The sequence below is a fragment of the Notolepis coatsorum genome (assembly GCF_963971535.1).
Source record: "Notolepis coatsorum genome assembly, chromosome: 10".
Taxonomy (NCBI): Eukaryota; Metazoa; Chordata; class Actinopteri; order Aulopiformes; family Paralepididae; genus Notolepis; species Notolepis coatsorum.
Window position 1 is genome coordinate 37,515,095 of NC_140174.1, and position 20,196 is coordinate 37,535,290.

Genomic DNA, 20,196 nt, shown 5'->3' on the forward strand with positions numbered 1-20,196 from the left:
AAAAATTATATTTGTTTGTATTGTTAATCTGTTCACCATTCGTTTTTATCGTTAGTATTGTCAATGTGTTGACGTTTTACAAAAGGAAATGCGTGTGGACTGTGGAGTTGTGAACAGGCTTCAGACAGAGAGGTAATGAAACTTTTGTATTATTATATTATAGAATGCAACAATCTATTTAATAAGCAAACATTTGGCATAACGTATCGGCATAACATGATAAAATGTCTTCTGATTATCAAACAAGTCCATATGGGGGTCTAACAAACGCGATGGCAACAACACCAATTCATTGATCATGTCTCATAATATTAGCTAAATGCTAATGTGGCTAACTAACAGTAAACGTTTTTACATGAAATACCGCCCAAAAACCTTAAAAGACCCCGCTGACAAACACAGTTTACAAACGTTTTCTTATTAAATAGATTGTTGCATTCTATAATATAATAATTGCTAACAGCTAACTTGCCCCCATCGTCATTTTAGTTCTAAACTATTTTAGCAACTTTTTCTCCCTCCTGTGGTGTGTCTAACCTGGAGATATTGACAGTATGTTGTTTGTCAAACTACCTTGGTCACTGGTAAACACGGGGTGCTACAATAATACTTTGACATGCTGATATTTCATGTTTTTAACTATAGCTACAGGCATCCCCCCCCCCCCCATATTACCGCGCCGATTGTTTCCAGGGTTTTTCTCCTTTTTTTTCTCCTTCTTTTTCTGTTTTTCTCCCATCCCAATTTTTTTGTCGTGCCAATTCCCCCCTCCCCTGTCTTGATCGTTGCTCGCATGTGCCACCCACTGATCGGTCGTAGGGAGGGTTGAAGAATCCCCTCCGATACATACATGCGGAGTCAGCCAGCCACTTCTTTTCACCTGCCAGCGCGGACTCTCATTGGCGAGGTGTAACGTGTGGGAGGCTCACACTACCCTCGACATCTCCTGTCCTTGCTGTGCAGGCGCCCTGACCGACCTGTAGGAGTCGCTGTTTACAACGACCAGATTACCACCCCTCGACTCCCCTCCCGCTGACTCTGCCATTGAGTCAGTATGACGGCCGGCCCAAGCCGGAGGCAACGCTGACAACCGGATTCGATACCGGTGTCTCACACGTTGGTGACGAGCGCTTAGACCGCTGCGCCACCCAGCCGCCCATGGTATGACTCCTTGTGCTCTGTCTCCATAGTGTGGCATTTGGCTGCTTTGCTGAAGACGTGAGTAATAATACATGCAGATACTTGCATCACATTACCATGTAAATATGGCCCATTTACCTTTAATTTCTCTCTCTCTATTATTCTTTATAAAATATGGAGGGTGTACAAATATTTAGCAGGAGAAAAGACTCGGGCACAATTAAAAGACCCGCTCGAATTCAAATCCATCACTGTCCCAAATCAACACTGTTTTCAACAGTGCCAAACCTGCTATTTCCCAGGCTGCCAAACCCTGCTCATCACTCTCATCCTTCGCTTCACCGTGGCGTGCACTAATCTTCACAAGCAAAGGAACTGAGGAGCTATTTGCCAGGGAAGGATGTAGCAATTTTCCTCATAAAAATTTAGCTGGCAGTAGAACAGGTGCAGTCCTCAGCAGCCCTCTGTGGTTGGAGCGAGGAGCTGCATTGCCCTTTAATGAGCTCCTTCTTTGCACTGCTCAGAGAGAGAGAGAGAGAGAGAGAGAGAGAGAGAGAGAGAGAGAGAGAGAGAGAGGAGAGAGGAGAGAGAGAGAGAGAGAGAGAGAGAGAGAGAGAGAGAGAGAGAGAGAGAGAGAGAGAGAGAGAGAGAGAGAGAGAGAGAGAGAGAGAGAGAGGAGAGAGAGAGAGAGAGATGAACAGCAGAGTAATGTTCGTCTTGGCACCGGGTCTTAGCTCACACTGAGCAGACTGTGGCATCCAAGGGCAGCAGAATGCCACCTCGGTCTGGAGCTTGCACTCTTAACCTCTTTCTCTGCCACGCTGGCCGCGCATCCTGCGGTCAGTAGGCCAGCTTTCCATGACTGTTTTCGCGATAAGGCTTACCCCGAAAATCCGATCGTTAGAAAAGCCTCGTTATGACCGGTACAGTAAGCCACTGTGATAGTTACATAAACATGTTCCACGTTCGGTAAAATAGACATAGGGGGTCCTTACCTTATCCAGAAGGTAATCCAAAAAGAATAATTCCAATGATCCCATCGGTGATTGCGATTACAAGTTTATATGTAATTACACGTGTGACACTAGGTTTTGACTGAGGCGAGCGGATCTGCTTGCGATTGCTTTGGAAGAGCTCCTCCCCCACGGAGCGAGCCTCGATTGCATTGAATGACAATAATGCTGCCTTCCTATCCGAGTTCAAATGGTAGACGATGCTGCCATCTGGTGATATTCGCAGTTCCAGCGTATGTGGCTGTGCCAAAGTGATTCAGATCTCTCCGGGCGAGTCTGTAGAGCAGAAAAGATCAAACGATCTAATAACGAGTATACTCGTTGTTGGTGTTCAACGCATGGCATCCAATAACGAGTATACTCATTGTTGGCGGAGATTGAGTTAACCTATTGATGTCCACAGTGGAATTTTATAATTTCCTTCACGTCACTTAAAGGTACCCGCTGAGCTGAGCACAAATCAGTTGACATTTTTCAAATTGGTCAATGTATGCGACTACAGCGTTAGTATCCTGTAGTATCCTCCTTTGTATGTTTTTGTATGGGTTGTCTATGGGTTTCATACATGAATGAACGACTGTATTTAGTATGTTATGGAAAAGGCCCAAAATAATTTTTATGTTAGAGGTAGAAACACATAATTTGTTGTGAGAACTGTCAAGACATGTGGTACTGGCTAGACAGGACAAACATTTATTATTTTGATGCAATGGGGAGAATGCCGTGTTTGCGAGTGCTAAAACTATATTAAATATTATAGCTATGGATCTAATAAACATGTCGATCGTCAGTGAGTTTCTTCCAGTCAACATGCAAAAAACAGATAATTTTTTCATACATTTCCGTTTTAAACCGTGGTGAATATGAGTATAGTTCCAGAGCGATTCTGTCTAATCTCAAGAAACTCGAGTAAACCGCGCTTCAATGCATTTCCTTAGAAATCGTGCCATTTGTCGCTTGATTTATGAATCGTTCTGAAATCAACGCTAGATTATCGGTATTATACGTGTCCTCATGTACGAACAGAAGCGGGGGCTGAAAAGTCGCTTCTCCGTGCCTTGTTCAGCGCCAACCGCACGCACACACATGCGTGATCGTTACGAAAGAAACATCGGATTAACCAAGATTGTTAACATAGAGTCCTTACCTCACATCTGATGTACTGCAAAAAGAATAATCAAATTCCTAATCGCCATTCCAAATATTGATCGCGTTTATTGATCCAACGTTTCTCCACCAAAACGCATAATCCACGCTGCTCCCAGTCTCCCCAGTCCATGTGTTATAACGATACTGCATGCCCGAGAAGGAAAACCTGGACTGGACTTCTTAGATCAGCGTACAGCCCAAGGGGGAGGGATTCCAATGATGTGCAATACCGGCCGGAAGGCGTTAGGTGGCGGTATTGGCCCATTCCCAATGATAACATCAGGCTGGATGGATGAAAAATTAATGGATATAGCAAATAAAAGAAATAACGATTAAAACCTGACTTTTCTCGTGATTGGCGCTCAAGCGATGGCGAGTTAACCCGACTTTTCTCGTGAATGGCGCCCAATGAGTTAATTGGTAAACAAAGATTACAGTATTTGTTTATAAACCTTTTTACTGTATGTTTTACTGTATCTCAAAAACTACAACGAGTAATATCAAATGCTCCTGAATCATCATCCAAATCATCCTGAAATCAACGCTAGATTATCATTATTATATCTCCTCGTTCATACATGAAATGGCCCTCGTAGTGGCGCCCCCCCCACCCCCCCCCCCCCCCCCCCCACCGCAGCCAACGGTAATAAGCACAACACGGTCCACACATAGCTTTGATCGCAGTAGAAAGAAATATCAGATCAAAGCAAGATTTTATATCTAGTGTTCTTACCTGGTATCTGATGTAATGCAAAAAAAAGAATCCAATTATCTGATCGCCATTCCAGTTATATATTGTACTTGCATCGCGTCCCGCTCTTAAGCCATACCGAGATATACCTCATCTCATGTACCTATTGTACTCCATCAAGGAATAAAAAACCAAATACACCCACCACCTGCCAGGCCCCGCCCCTTTAGTGGCGTACTATAAAGTACTAGGCGTGGTCACCACTCACTCTTCCTCTATTTTTGTTTCCATCATAGCGGATGCAAGACGCCCTATGCAACTAGTGATATGAAAAGATTCGAGAAATTACGTAATATTGAATGCTTACCGGAGGTTTGCTTACCCCTGGAATCTTCGGGGCATGTTTCAACGACACGTCGGGCCTATTCTGATGTTTCCTCATCTTGTGGCAGCAGATCGAGGAGCAGCGTGCAAGGGTTGGCTATCGAGCCGGCTTGCACACAGGTAGGCCCTGTGTCATCAGGCATTGATGCTAGTGTTAGTAATGCTGTGAAGTGTGTGTCGGCGCCAGGGGCGGGATGGCTTGGTGAACGTTCCCCTGAAGTGGACGGTTTCCGGGCGATCCTGGAGCATGCTGCTAACACTAATGCTACTGCTAATGCTAATGCTAATGCTGAAATGGGTCACTGTTCTAATGTTCCCCGACGTTACGTCGGGGAACGCCAGGCGGGGTATCACGCTGATGCCTCCCACTCCCGTGAGAGCGGCAGTGGTCTGCAAAGAAGAGGCGAGCGTGGCAGGCGCAGCAGGCGCTCACACGTCACGGTCTTCACCGACGCTTCTCTCACGGGTTGGGGAGGGACGTGTCGGACCAACGCAGTGGGGGGCAGCTGGACGGTCCATGCTGCCCCGACCCGTCTACCCTGCACATCAATGTGTTGGAATTGAGGGCGGTCCTCCTGGTCCTCAAATGGTTCGTCCACCTGGTGGTAGGCGAGCACGTTCTGGTCAGAACGGACAGTATGACGGCAGCGGCGTATATCAACAGGCAGGGTGGGACTCGATCCATCCGCCTGCACCGGGCGGCGGTCGAACTCTGGCTATGGGCATCTCGCAGGCTGCGCAGTCTGAGGGCGCTCCACATCCCTGGTGTGGATAATGTGGGCGCGGATATGATGACTCGGGGCGGTCCTCGTTGCGACGAGTGGGAACTGAGCCACGATATAGTCAGACAGATCTGGGATCGCTTCGGGGAGGCCTCAGTGGATCTGTTTGCGAGCCGACGCTCTCACAAGTGCCCCTTGTGGTTCTCGGTCAGTCGGCAGATCATCCCCCCTTGGGGGTGGATGCCTTCTCGATGTTTCCATGGCCGCCCGGCCTTCTGTACGCCTTTCCTCCTCTACAGCTTTTGAGTCAGCTGTTGGAGCGGATACGGAGGGAGCGCAGGACGGTGATCCTGGTCGCGCCGGACCGGGGCACGGCAGTGTGGTTCCCGGTCCTGATCCAGCTACTGGTAGCTCCGCCATGGCTTATTCCTTGGTCGGCGACGGCCCTCTCTCAAGCACACGGGTCGCTGTTTCAGTACCCGGTGTTTGGCCAACGTCTGATGGTGTGGCTGGTGAGAGGGTAAATCTGGAGCGGATGGACCCTTCTGTGGTTGATACCATCCGGAATGCGCATGCTCCCTCCACTGTCGCGCTTTACGCGGGCAGATGGCGTATGTTCCAAGAGTGGTGTAAGGCGGGGATGCTGTCCTTGTCTACCTCCAGTCTCTCCTTGATAGACTGTCGGCTTCGACGTGAGGGTATATGCAGCAGCTATATCCTCTTATCATGAGGGATTTGAGGGTGATGTTTTGTTCAGCCACCCTCTTGTGAAGCGTTTCCTGCTTGGCGCTCGACGCGTTAAGCCGGTAAAACCCTCTTTGGCTCCGAGTTGGGATCTTCAATTGGTCCTCGTCGGTTGTCCTTGGCCCCGTTTGAGCCTCTTGAGCAAGCGCCGTTGGGACAGCTGTCGTTCAAGACCGCGTTCTTGCTGGCCGTCACCTCCGCTAAACGCGTGGGTGAGCTTTGTGCTCTCTCTGTACGACCAGAGTGCCTGTCTTTTCGTTCCGATTGCGGTGCCACTCTGCGGCCTAATCCTGCCTTTGTGCCGAAAAATATCCGGAGTTCCTTCCGCTCCAGGGATATTCAGGCGTTTCATCCGCCTCCTCACGCTAGTGAGTTGGAGGCGGGCCTTCACCTGTCATGTCCGGTCCGTGCTTTGGGGATTTACCTCAGCCGTACTCAGGGCCTCAGGGCTACCGATCAGCTTTTTGTCTGTTACGGTGGTTCTCGTGCCGGTAAGGCACTATCGAAACAGCGCCTGTCCCATTGGTTGTGCAAGGGCATTGCCCTCTGCTACACGTTGGCCGGGCTGGCTCCCACTGGGGGCGTCAGGGCGCACTCCACTCGTGGGGTGGCGGCCTCTGCCGCTCTGCTGGGTGGGGCCTCGGTGGAGGACATCTGTGCTGCAGCTTCATGGTCCTCCCCGGGTCCCTTCGTAAGGTTTTACCTCATGGACATGACCGGGGGGTTCTGTCTCCCAGGCGGTTCTGAGGTCTGTGGCCTCTCCTGCTTCCCGTCCTTTGGTGGGGTAGCAGGGGTGTGTGGGTATGGGCCACAGTGTGTTGTGTCACACGTGGTTCCGCCTGTGCTGTGTGTTCAAGGGGTTCTAGTTCCCTCTTGTTCGCACTCGGTGGAGTTGACTGTGCCCCCTCTTCATTAGGAAGGATGGGGTGACGGGACTCCCCTTCCCCCTTGATGTGGGCTTACGGGTCCTCAGGGGGTGCATCTGTCGGGCCTCGCGTCCGCTCTACCCCATATCTCGGTATGGCTTAAGAGCGGGACGCGATGCAAGTACGATATATAACGACAGGTTATGTATATAACCTAGTTATATGAGTAATGGCTAAGCGTCCCGCTCTTAGCGTGCCCTGAGTTCCCTTGGGGAATCTTTTCCTGGAAAAGATTTTTTCCGAGGAAGAGTGACTATAGTACTTTATAGTACGCCACTAAAGGGGCGGGGCCTGGCAGGTGGTGGGTGTATTTGGTTTTTATTCGTTGATGGAGTACAATAGGTACATGAGATGAGGTATATCTCGGTATGGCTTAAGAGCGGGACGCTTAGCCAGTACTCATATAACTAGGTTATATACATAACCTGTCGTTATCCACAGCGATCCTGTCCCTGACATTAACGAGCGTTACACATGAACGGGCGGGCAGGGTTAGTGTTCCATGCCATCGTTGTAAAGGCCTGCCTCGCCTGAGTATTTAAACCCCACCCCCATGGCTCAGATCGGCTCAGAAAACACACCAGACCATTTCCAATGGAGTGTAATAGCTCCGCAAGGCAGTAGAGGGCGGTGTTGACCGTCTGCCAGCTCAGACAGGGTCTGAAGGGTCTGCAGAGGCTGCAGCCATGAATTATGAATAGATATAGCGAATAAAAGAAATAACGATCATAAAAACTAGTTAACTAGTTTTTGGCGATATTCACATGGCGGGCAATAACGAGTTAACTCGTTCTTGGCAATTAATGTGTTAAAGGGGAACTATCTTACTATTTTTCACTATTTGGGCAATTTTACACAATTCCTGTGAGTCTATGGAACACATCTGTACGTTTTTTTTTCAAAAAGATTCATTGTTTTGTATTTCTAATCAAGTGACAGTCACCCACAGTCTGCACTGGCAGATAACTTTGGGGGGAGAGATAGAGAGATAGAGGGACTAATTAATTTCGCCACGGGGGGCATAATCCCACAGGACAATGCATTGGTATCTTGTTTCAAATGACAATATATACCCCTGTGAATATTATTGCACGGATCGGAATATATGTGGGAGTGTCGGCTATGATATTTTGCAACAGGTTGACGTGACACGAGTGCTGATACGAGAGAGAGCGAGAGAGAACGAGCGAGAGAGAGGGGGGAGATAGAGAGAGGGAGAGACAGATAGAGAGAGGGAGAGAGAGATAGAGAGGGAGAGAGAGAGGAGAGATCGATCAGAGAGCACGCGTGTGTTTCCCCCCACACACACGCAGTCGCGAGTGTGTGTAAATGCTCAGAGACAAGTCGCACCGTATGAGAGCCTCTCTCTCTTTTAGTTGGGAAAACAACTCGGGGAGTAAACAGGTATAAAGCGGCCAAACTACAACTTCACGCCAAAACAATCACAGGAAGATCAAGCAGAAGAAGACTATCAAGTCCCAGAAATAGTAATTACCTCAGGTCACCCGGAGATTCACAAGCGTAATGTAAAATATCCAGTAAGGGAAATGGGAAAATCTCCTGCCTCTAGGGGAAGACTGAAGGGGACTGAAAACAGATCAAATGTAACTTTTCACAATAGCACAAACGCTCAATGGCAGCCAGTGTTGCAAAGCAATTGTTTGACATAACCATTTTTATACAGGCCACATACCGATCTAATGGGTAATTGGCACCCTGTGACTGTGAGAGGTAACTGTAGAGCATTGTGTGCAATACGACTAGTCTGTATCGTGTCATCCCCTGAAAGCTACCTATATTAAATCACCATCTATGCTCACCTGCCTACCTCTCATCTTTTCTACATGCATTTTGTTTAAACATGGAGGACAAGCAAGTTAACTTTAGGCACTGTTTTATATTTCTGTTGTTCACATCTCACAGCTCTAGAAATGAGACTTTAGCCTTTTACAGATTCTGCACTACTTTCTCTTGGTCCAGCCCAACTCGGCCCAAACTCCATGAATCTAAAGTCTCATAGTGCAGCTTTAATAGCAACACAATTTGAAGCCAGGTCGAGTCATTCTTATAATTCTTCTGTGTTATTTTTCAACACACATTGTTTAAGAGTGCTAGACCAAAACGAGAAGCACTTCTTCAAGCAACATGCATAAGAGCCTGATCGTGCTCTTAACTAATGAGTGTATTATCATTCAGCCAGAGGATGCAAGCAATTAATTAACCAGTGAGGGAAGCAAGCTTTACTTTGGACTGTTACTATCCAGTATCCACCCTTTGGCCTGCTTCGTCTCCGGACGCACAGGAAGTGAGTGTGTGAGTGTGTGTGTGTGTGTGTGTGTGTGTGTGTGTGTGTGTGTGTGTGTGTGTGTGTGTGTGTGTGTGTGTGTGTGTGTGTGAGAGAGAGAGAGCATTCTCATCCACACTTCATTGTGACTGTGAATGTGGAGGATTCTTCGACGCAAGACTTGATGCCTTGACATTCTTGATGCGTGGCGTTGCGACGATGATGATGACAGCTTCGACAGTAATGCCAGTCATAATGACGCTTGTATAACACTGTCTAACCTGCCGTGGATTATACTGACACCTCCTGCCTCAGCAGCTGTTGGTCTTGACTGCTTCTCCTCTCAATATGGCCTCATTATTTCTCCATGTAGGATGACTGTATGGATTCCACTCCCGAGTCAGATACTTTCTCACGTCAATCAAACCGACGAGTGTGTTTGTTTGTATACAGACGAATTTGGGTCAATCGAGTCACTGTGTGAATTTCAAAACAAACTTCGTATTTTTGCAAGATAGACAACTGGTAATCAAATGTGAAAACCGTAAACATTGCAGAGTCTGAGGACAAGTGTTCATAAATCATCACCTTGTTTATAAAACTACCCACTCACTTCCTCGCTGTAGGCTCGCTCACATTGCTTTCTCAGATGATCATCCAAGCCTTGATCATTCGGTGGGGTTACTATTAGGGGTGTGGGAATCACCAGAGACCTCACAATGCGATACTATCATGATACTTGGGCCATGATAACGAGAGTGTCACAATATAGGGAGTTTGGCCATGCGAGTCTGTATTTTACGATATGTCACATTATGTTTAAGTCAAATTATGAAACAAATAAAAGGCTAAACGATCACCTAATATCTCCTCAGGAAATAAACAGTCGATATCATTTATACTCTGAAGTGAAAAGCTATGTATCAATTACTAAATCAAATCGGAGGCCTTTCAGAGTTTGAAGTGGTCAAGTCGACACTTTTTTAGCTGCAACCAACAGCTAGAATAAGTCACTCGGTCAATCGGTCAGTCGGTCTGTTCCAAAAATGTCCAAAAACTTTGTTTGCCATGACATGGTCGTGAAATTCCCCACAATGATATTATGGTATGCCAAGACAACAAATATCCCAGCAATCCCAACTAAATTACACACATTAATGTAGTTTGACGGTTATTGAGAGTAAATTAGTTTGAATGTGGCCACCAGTGATATCATCAGGACATTGAATCATTGTGATGTGTTAATTACAGCTCCATGAAAAAATAGCAATACCTTGTCGTATATGGACTGCTACCTTATCATTTCATTGAGCTGTAATTAACACAACGCACTTTCAATAACTGTCAAACTAAATGAATGTGTGCAAAAAACTGTTTAGAGTTTTTGGCTGTGTGTGAGGTTATGTGCAAAATAGCCTAAATAAATAGCCTAAATAGTTTTTTGGTGGAGTGCCCCTTTAATAAAATATCAAAATGTACAATTTTAATTAGCCATAACTTCTACATCGTAAGTCCAATTAACGTGAGACTTGGTGCATATACTCCATCAATTCTTATTTTCCAACGTTGCCACTGCATGGGAACCCCCGGCCATATTGGATTTTCTTTCATTTGCATTTTGGGGAAATTACTTTTCCTCCTACTCTCTTCCTAGAACGTTCGCCCAATTCTCACAAAGCTGGCTGTAAGGCATCTAGGCACCAACGTCTTCACATGTGTAATTCAGTAGGTTGCTGACAGTCAGACCCAATCAAATTCTGAAAAAAATTAAATAAACAAACCCTTTCACTACCACACTACAGAGGGTTAACCTTTCACTACCACACTACAGACGGTTAACCTTTCACTACCACACTACAGACGGTTAAGTGTGGTAGTGAAAGGGTTAACCTTCTGTAGTGTGGTTGTGAAAGGGTTAACCCTTTGTCATGTGGCAGTGAAAGGGTTAACATTCTGTATTGTCGCAGTGAAAGGGTTGTGTGGTAGTGAAAAGGATAAGCAGGAAGTGATGTGTTCTTTGTGTTTGCTCCATGATAGAGATGAGGTGTGCATAGTTTTGTGTTATTCGGCCCACATCACAAAACTCACACGATATAGAGATATGAAATGTGCCCCACTGGTCGATAGAGGTGTGCCAGCGCCTCACAACCAATCAAATCACACAAATCGGTCAGATGGTGGCGCTATAATCAAAGGTCAAATTGTACAACTTTGACTAATTGACACTTTGTACACATTTCCAGCTATCCTTGCTCTAGCACTTTGCCATTAATTACTGTATAGAAACAATGGCTACAGTGACCACACTATATCAAGACGGAGGTACCGGTGAGAATGGTTGGTTGTAGTTGCAGCCATGAGTTATGTGAACATCACAATGTGGACTTTCTTCAAAAGCCTTGAAATAGTACAGTGAAAAATATCAAGATACTGGCCACTCCGTATCGATACAATATCATATAACATGGAAGCATCGCAATGCTATAGCTTATCGATGTGGTCCATTTTAATCACTGTCTTCCCTATTGGAGTTAGTCATCGCTTATAGGCTGTCACAGACTAAACAGATTGAATTGTTAGTCAAGAAATAGTTGTAAGATTCTGTAGACAAATCATATTCCATTTAACTGACAAATCTGTAAACACCCCATTACTGCCCTAGAAATTAATGCAGCCGTCATTCACTGCTTATTAAAAGACTGAGCACATTTGTGATTGTGTTGCCAGACATGTGTTTATCATTTCCCAGGAGATCATTCAGCATGAAAACAACACAACAACCACCAGTAGATGACTAGATGAAGTCTTGGTCTCAGGGTCTTAGGCACAGGGAACAGTCCTTAATAATCATTATGTAAAACATACTGTCGAGAGAGAGTGATCGGTTTGAGTGTTTGGTTTTTTTCTCTCCCCTGCAATGAGATCAAATGACTCCGAGTGTCCAGGCCGTCATGGCGGAGGCCGGCTGGGATGACAGTCGTTGCCAGACCAGCTCTCCCTCAAAGGACTCTGTGTTGCGTTTCAAGCCATGTGTTCTGTCCCTGGCACTGAGGGAGCCTCTCTATTGTAACAGTGGGCCACACCCAACGCCATAGCCTCCTGCCGCACCCCCCACACACACACACCAAAATAAACATGCATGCTGTTGCTTCTCCACCTGTCCCGTGGTTGTGTTTGTGTTCTGGACCATGACAAGAGAGAGTGAAACGAGGCCTCCCTTGTGTGGCAGAAAAATTAAATAATAATAAACAGAGTGGGGTCTTTCAGAGCGCAGAGCTTTGGCTCGGCTGGATAACAAACACACATGGGACTAATACAGGAGATTGTTTTCATATTCATCAATATATTTTTTTAAGACTGTTCTGGTGAGTGGTCTTCGATTCAACATCCCTGGGTTTTTATAAGTGGTCCACCACTGCGAATGCACGTTTTATATGCAAGGGGCGGCGCTATAGCAGATCAATTCATATTGATCAGTGAACACAGAAACACGACAGAAGCCCCCCCCCCCCCCCCCCTCTGTTCAGAATATTAAAGTTACCCATAAGAAGCGTGGGAATTTTCAGACTTAAAACTAATCCTTACAAATGTTATAGATTTCCTTTAATCAAGTTCTATTTGATTCAGTCGGCCTGGTAGTCATCTCAAACTGATTACCTAAGTCCAATATAACATAATAGGCTATTGCCTGTAACAATATTTTAGGTGGTCTAACATGGGAAATTAAAAAACATGGAAGTCAAGGGCAGTCAATGTGTGGAACACCATAAATGCAGGCATGAAAAATAAATATGAAAATAACACTTTTAACCAGACATGCAACATTAATGCATGCTGACTTTCATAAGTGATGATTCAATTATTTCATAACACAGAGAGAGAGAGAGAGAGAGAGAGAGAGAGAGAGAGAGAGAGAGAGAGAGAGAGAGAGAGAGAGAGAGAGAGAGAGAGAGAGAGAGAGAGAGAGAGAGAGAGAGAGAGAAACACACACATAGTATACTGTATACACACACACACAACAACAATTTATTTGGATCAACATACAATACAAACACCAATTGTATTACTTATGCATGATAGTTTTGTTATTATATGCAAGATTCAATTTCCTCCTTTTGAAATGTTTCTTTTTTGCACGCAATTATAATGCTGCATGCACTTAGGGAGCGACAGTTAACTGTGCGCAAATTACCTGTCAAAACAATATCGCCAATATGGGCAGTATTCCAATACCAAAGAATTGTTAATAATAAAAAACGATAGGTTAGGTATGTTATTATTCATCTATAATTATTGAAACAACAGACTCACGTCTCTGAAGCGATTCCAGTGTTTGATCTTACGACTGTATTGAGAGATGGTTGACAGCCATTGCTCATCTTCCATGAAATTTCCTGCCTTTTCGCCCTCTTTTCCACTTTTCACATCTACCTGCATCGATAAGCCGGCCAGCAGAAGCACTGGCACCAGCAAACAAGCGATATTTCTCTCAACGACCATGTTGTTGCCGTTCAGTGAGCCGTATCCTGCGACCTGCGTCCTCTAGCCAAGGTGTCGCTTCTCTGTGTCGGTTCCTCTCCGGCTACTTGCCCGAGTGGTGCGAACAGTCCGTTGAATGTGAATGAGAGACAAAGATAGAGAGATAGAGGGCGAGAGAGAGAGAGAGAGAGAGAGAGAGAGAGAGAGAGAGAGAGAGAGAGAGAGAGAGAGAGAGAGAGAGAGAGAGGGCGAGAGGGAGATAGAGGAGAGAGAGAGAGAGGGAGGGGGGGGGTCAAAGGTATTAACCTAATCGATATAATAAATCTGAGAAAACGACTGCAATTCACACCGTAAAGCCCTATAATACAACAAACTATATTTGACCATAATGGTTAAGCTATAATCAAATAAGATATATTGAATCGTGGGTCTATTAATGCAAAAAAACAACACACCTACAGATAACTATAATTGGATATGTGGTGACATCCTTTTACCGTTCTCCAAACGAGTCCTGCTCCCCAAACTCACGACTGTCCGGTTTCCCAATGCATTGACGACAAAACATAAATCAATCGCCTGCAGAGATTAATTTGGGGTGAAAAGGTTACCAATATATTGGCCAATGCCGAGTATCTGGAGAGGGGTGGCAGGATCACTTTACCATGTCGCTGCTTAGCTGGCCAGTGGCCAAAGTATAGCTCCGACTACACCGTCATCAAAACAGTCGATGTGGCAGATGCAGACTTTCTGCAGAACTCCAGGATTAAGGAGGGCAGTGAGAGAGAAAGAGAGAGAGGCACCCCGCAGAGAGAGCCAGCTGTGCACGTTAATGTTACATGGCCCTGGACACGATCTGTTAATTAAGGGGTCATCATCTGTCATTTCGTGATAAGCCTGATGTACACACAGAGTTGGCATGGGACTCCTGATACCATTTTAAAGGGGCACTTACTTCACCAATAAACAATGCAGATTTATTTTGCACAAGTACACATCCAAAAACTCTAAACCGTTTTACACACATTCATTTAGTTTGACGGTTATTGAGAGTAAACTAGTTAGAATATGGCCACCAGTGATGTCATTGGGGACATTGAATCCATGTGTTGTGTCAATTATGGCTCCATCATGAAATGATGTAGATGAAAAATAGCAATACCATGGGACTGTTCCCTTATAATTCCACTGAGCTGTAATTAACACAACACAAGGATCACTGGTGACCATATTCAAACTAATTTACTCTCAATAATAACCGTCAAACTAAATTAATGTGTGCAAAACTGTTTAGAGTTTTTGGACGCATGTGAAATTATGTGTAAAATAAATCAGCATTGTTTTTTGGTGAAGTGCCCCCGTTCTCTAAAGGAGAATACTGTACCCAGTTTAAGAATTCATGTTATTCCTGTGCGCCCCAGGACAGGTTCAGTCAATATTTGTAAACATGCAAAACTCTCTTACAGCAATAATTCAAAGAGAGAACCTTTCAATGTGTGTCATCACCTGCATGTAAAATATAGGGCCGCTCCTAACCCTGACTTTGTGGGTCCATACAATTTATTTGTATGAGCTTACTCACACACACAAATGAGATTTAAATTCTTTCTTGCATCTGTTAGCAATACCATAATATAAACCTCATTTTCGGTACGAGAAGAACTTAATTTGAAATTGTATGGCTCCACAAAGTGTCCCCTTCATTGTCTTTGGAGCAGTGGCAGCTTTTAAATCACATACCAGGATCATCTTTCTGATTCATATCTTTTGGAGCAGTGTGCAAATTACCCCCCCCCCCCTCCCCCCAAAGTCATTAGGGGGAGGCCCTCTTTTTGTTAAAGGCAATCGTTAGTGACCAAGTACTATAGATAGTACTATAGATAGACTATGGATTATTGTTTTTTAAAGGGGGGCTCAAGGGTCATTCAGGGTCGTTCGGTGGGAGGCTAAAACCCCCCAGCCCTGTTCAGAAGAGATCGGATACATGTTCACAAACGTCGGCTGAACTGTTGAACTATTAATGCTATATTCATCTTTGCTCCACGCTAGGGCTTTACATTTTTTTATTTCAGTGCTAAGATACTTTTCACAAAGTCCGATCTCTGGACAGCAGCAGAGACAGTTCTCCTCACCCAAGCGGTGATACGGGTCATTGACTGGTCCATCTTGTTGTCAGATAACGGCTTTGACGAGGGTTTATGGGCTAGATTAGCCAGGCTGCTAGCCCGATAAACTCTCACAGACACCCCCCCCCCCTCCCATGTGAGCCTGCGCCTGCCTCTGACAATCAATCAATATCTGGAGTGGTAACAAGGTGGACCATGCATAGCAACCATAGCTGTAAATCAGAGCAAAAATTATTTGGTTCTCTTTTGGTTACCATGGTTACTTAAATAGTAAAAAAAAAAAAAAAAAATATAATAAGACAAGATGTGTTGTTGTCAACTATATACGGTATACCGGTGTGTTGAACATATGTGTTATCGGAAACACAATTATAAGTCAGGTTGTGTCATTTTTGAACATGTGTGTGTGTGTGTCAAGTAGGGGCAGTGGTGGAGGAAGTACACAGTTTGTTTACTTAAGTAAAAGTATAAATACCGAGATAAAATAGTACTCTTGTAAAAGTGAAAGTCCTCCATTCAAAATGAACCCTTTCACAACCACACTACAGAAGGTTAACCCTTTCACTACCACACTACAGATGGTTAACCGTCTGTAGTGTGGTAGTGAAAGGTTAACCTTCTGTAGTGTGGTAGTGAAAGCGTTAAAAAAGTAGAGACATATTAAAGCTAACACTTTCCTTTCCCGATCTGCCAGATGAATCACTTGCAGAATCTCTGTTTTCCTTTGAGCCTTCAAGAAGGGGTGCAATATCATTTACTTATGATTTATTGTCTAACTTGCATAACCCATCATTGGAAAGTATACAATCTGCATGGAAGGGGGATTTGGGAGTGGCCTTGGCTGTAGAGCAATGGGGAGAAGCCCTAGAACTAGAAGAGATACATACGGCATCAATTCCTGCTTGACGTGGCCTCGTTCAATTTAAGGTGCTGCATTGCCTGCATTTTTCAAAATTAGAATTCTCCAAAAGGTTTCCAAATGTAGATCCCACACGTGACAGATGCAGGCTTTCTCTGGCCTCTCTAGTTCACTCTTCTACTGGCAATATCTGAATCTGTCCACTTATTGGAGCGCCATCATTAAAACACTGGTAAATCTTCAATATGGTAATTCAGACAGATTACACATGATAGCTATTTTTGGCATTGTAGGGGAAAACAATGAGAATCCCTCTGGAACTACAGTAAATTCCAGATATTGACATTTGTAACACTACTACAGTTCCCTAAAATGAAAATGTATTTTGAAAGTAAGGTACAAGTACCCCAGAATTGTTATTATTATTATTATACATTGTTATGATTAATAATAACAATAATAACAACAATAATACTTATACTAGCGCTTTTCTAGATAGAATTGCACTTTCGTTTCGTTTCACTTTATTGTCCACAATGTCAAAATTTGTTTTTGGTCTCACCATTGAACAAACAAACAAATAGAACAACAACAATCACAATGACGGTTGTGCTTGTGACTGCAACTTGTTCCTGTTTGCGGACGACTCAGCCCTGCTGGTCTCTGACAAGAACAAGTTACAGGTTGAAAAAGCCCTCAGCTCGGAACTAGGCAAAATCTGCATATGGCTCGCCGACAACAAACTATCATTACACATGGGCAAAACAGAGTCCATTCTCTTCGGTTCAAATAACAAACTCAGCAAGACCGACGGCTTCTCGGTTACAGTGGGTGACAATATTATCACAAGGAAAGATGAAATTACCTACCTGGGTTCCATCCTAGAGGCTAATCTTTCCTGTGACAAAATGGCATCCAATGTAATAAAAAAAAGTCAACCAACGAACGCGTTTCTTGTACCGGATCTCCTCTCTGGTAAACAAGAATACCCTGAAGACTCTGGCAGGAGCACTCATTCAAGGGTACTACGACTATGCTTGCACCTCATGGTACCAAATCACCTCAAAGGCACTAAAAAACAAATTACAAACATCTCAAAACAAGCTAGTCAGACTACTACTTGACCTGACTCCTAGAACCCACCTCACCCCTGCCCACTTTGACAACCTAGGATGGCTTAGAGTAGACGACAGAGTACAGCAACTTGCAATGGGCCTGGTCTACAAGATACACTACGCGACCAAGGTACCCATGTACATGTCAAAATACTTCCCAAAGGTCAGTGAATACCACGATCACAACACCAGAGGAAGCTCCACAAATCATGTAAAACCCAGATTCGGCTCAAACAAGGGACTAAACACGTTTAGCAATTATGCCACATCAATGTGGAACGCCCTACCTAAAGCTGTAAAGGAATGTGAATCACTACCCACTTTAAAAAACACCTACGTGAGACTGCAATTCGAAACTGGCCCCTACAAATGTCCTAACCTAGTTGAACAGTAAATGACCAAGTAAGGCTTTGTCAGTATTCCAATGTACAGTGTAAAATGTGTGTGTGTCCCCTACCCAACCCCCCCCCCCCCCCCACCTCCAATGTACAGCCCTCACCCAACCCACCCAACCCCACCCCACCCATCCAACCTCCTCCAATGTACAGTTTCTACGCCAAATGTATATACACTCCTTTTCTGGACACTTTTGTATCACAAACAGTACTGTATTTGCAAATCTGATATGTCATAAATGTATAGATGTAGCAGTACTGTCTATCTGTATGTCATGTATGTCATATATGTTATGATGAATTGAAAATGGGGGACCCTGATGTAAACAAGACGAAAGTCTTTCTCTGGTCTGCATCCCCTTAACAATTGTATGTATTGAGCTGTACTGTACTGTACCCATTCTGCAATCTGTTAATAAACTTTTCAATCAATCAATCAAACGGCAGACATTATACATATACACATCTGTAACGGGGAAGTGCAGAGAACGTAGAAATACAATACATCAACAACAACAACAACAACAAGGACCGGGTCTAACGAGTGCACAATTCATTTAATGCCATAAGTTAATGGCATTAGGAATGAAGGATTCGTAAAAAATAAATAAAAAATGTATGTTTCGGTTTGCCCTAGGTAATCTGTAACGACTACCAGAGGGCAACAGCTTGAACTCCCCATAGAGTGGGTGAGAGTGAGAGGGGTCACCCATAGCCCCTTTCGGGTCTGTGATGCACGCCAACCGGTGGACGAGTGAATACACATTCCCTTCATAGGAAATCTCACAATTAACTCTGTCTCGCTTTTCTCTGGAAAGTTCGGCATTGCTAATAAACATTTAAAATAATTTTTAGAAACTGGTAAACCCGGCTTTATTTACGGCGTTGGCTGCTTGATGCTCTGTGATAACAGCGCAGGCGCATCAGGCACTCAAAGCCGTAAATAAAGCAGTGTTGACCAGTTTATAAATATTTAAAAAAGATGTTTATTAGCAACGCCGAGCTTTCAAACCCTAGCGTTTGTCTGTCCGAAATCCTCATGCCTTTGAAATTTCTCTGCAATATTTGCACGACGAGCGTTTTGATAGAGAAAAGCGAGACAGAGTTAATTGTGAGATTTTCCTATGAAGGTATAAGGGACTATGTATTCACTCGTCCAACCTTGTTGGCGTGCTTCACAGACCCGAAAGGGGCTAGGTCACCCACTATTTTCCTAGCTTTCTTCCTAAGCACTTCACCGTATGTAGCTTAGCTGTTTCTGTGGTTACCTATGGTTTTTTTTTTATTTTTTTATCTTTCTTCCCCTCCTTTTTTCCCGATTTTTCTCCCATCCCACCCTTCCTGGTTGTTGCGTACTTTCCCCTACTGTTGGTCCGGGAGACCGGAGACTGTCACATGCTTTCCTCCGACGCATGTGCAGCCTGGGGCAGGCCAACCTGGCCGCTCAGGTTCTCACCGGAGAGAGTGTGGCGTGTGGGAGGCCACACTATCTCTCCTCAGTTCCAACCCTCGCTGAGCAGGCGCCCCGACCGAACTGTAGGGGTCGCTGTCCACAACGCCCAGGACCCACCCTTCAGCTTTCCCACCCCCTGATACAGCCAATTGTATCAGTGTGAGAGGCCAGCCAAGCTGATAGCAACGCCGGGAGCTGGATTCGAACAGGCGAATCCTAGTGTCTCCCGGTGTTGGTGACGAACGTAATCTCCGTGCGCCACCTGCCCCCCCTACCTATGGTTTTTGAGGCCAAATTGACTATCCTCTGCAACTTTTCCTGCCTTTTATGTTTAGATCTCTGTACCACATGGCCATGTTAAAGGTAAAGTACACCACTTGAGTACAAATACTTAAATTACTTTCCACCACTGAATAGGAGACAACACAACTCTGTTATTTCAACACATCTTTTCAGAGAGTGCACCGGGGGTTTGGACCAATCTGAAGTAAACACCAGAATAAAGTCTTCTCTTGGCAGCTCTAAGATGGTGCAGGGCCATTCTCGGCATGTCGTAGAAGAGCAAGGTCAGTGCTAATCGCTACTAACACAAGATTCTGATTGAACATCTTGCTGCTCCACCTTTATGATTGCCACAGAGAAACATGTTCTCTCGGATGCCGTTTCACGATCTCCCCGTTAAGTGCTAAACAACTGCTATCACATCTGGTTATTCT

General features: G+C 44.8%; 1 protein-coding gene across 1 annotated transcript in view; it reads right to left on the reverse strand.

Moving 5' to 3' along the window:
• LOC311235535 (testican-2) overlaps positions 1 to 13,642 on the reverse strand; it is a 98,549-nt gene extending 84,907 nt beyond the window's left edge. The window contains exon 1 of the mRNA XM_084323003.1: positions 13,365 to 13,642. Within this exon, the coding sequence (XP_084179129.1) occupies positions 13,365 to 13,553 (189 nt within the window). The 5' untranslated portion in view covers positions 13,554 to 13,642. The remainder of the gene's footprint in view (positions 1 to 13,364) is intronic.
• Positions 13,643 to 20,196: the final 6,554 nt, after the last annotated feature.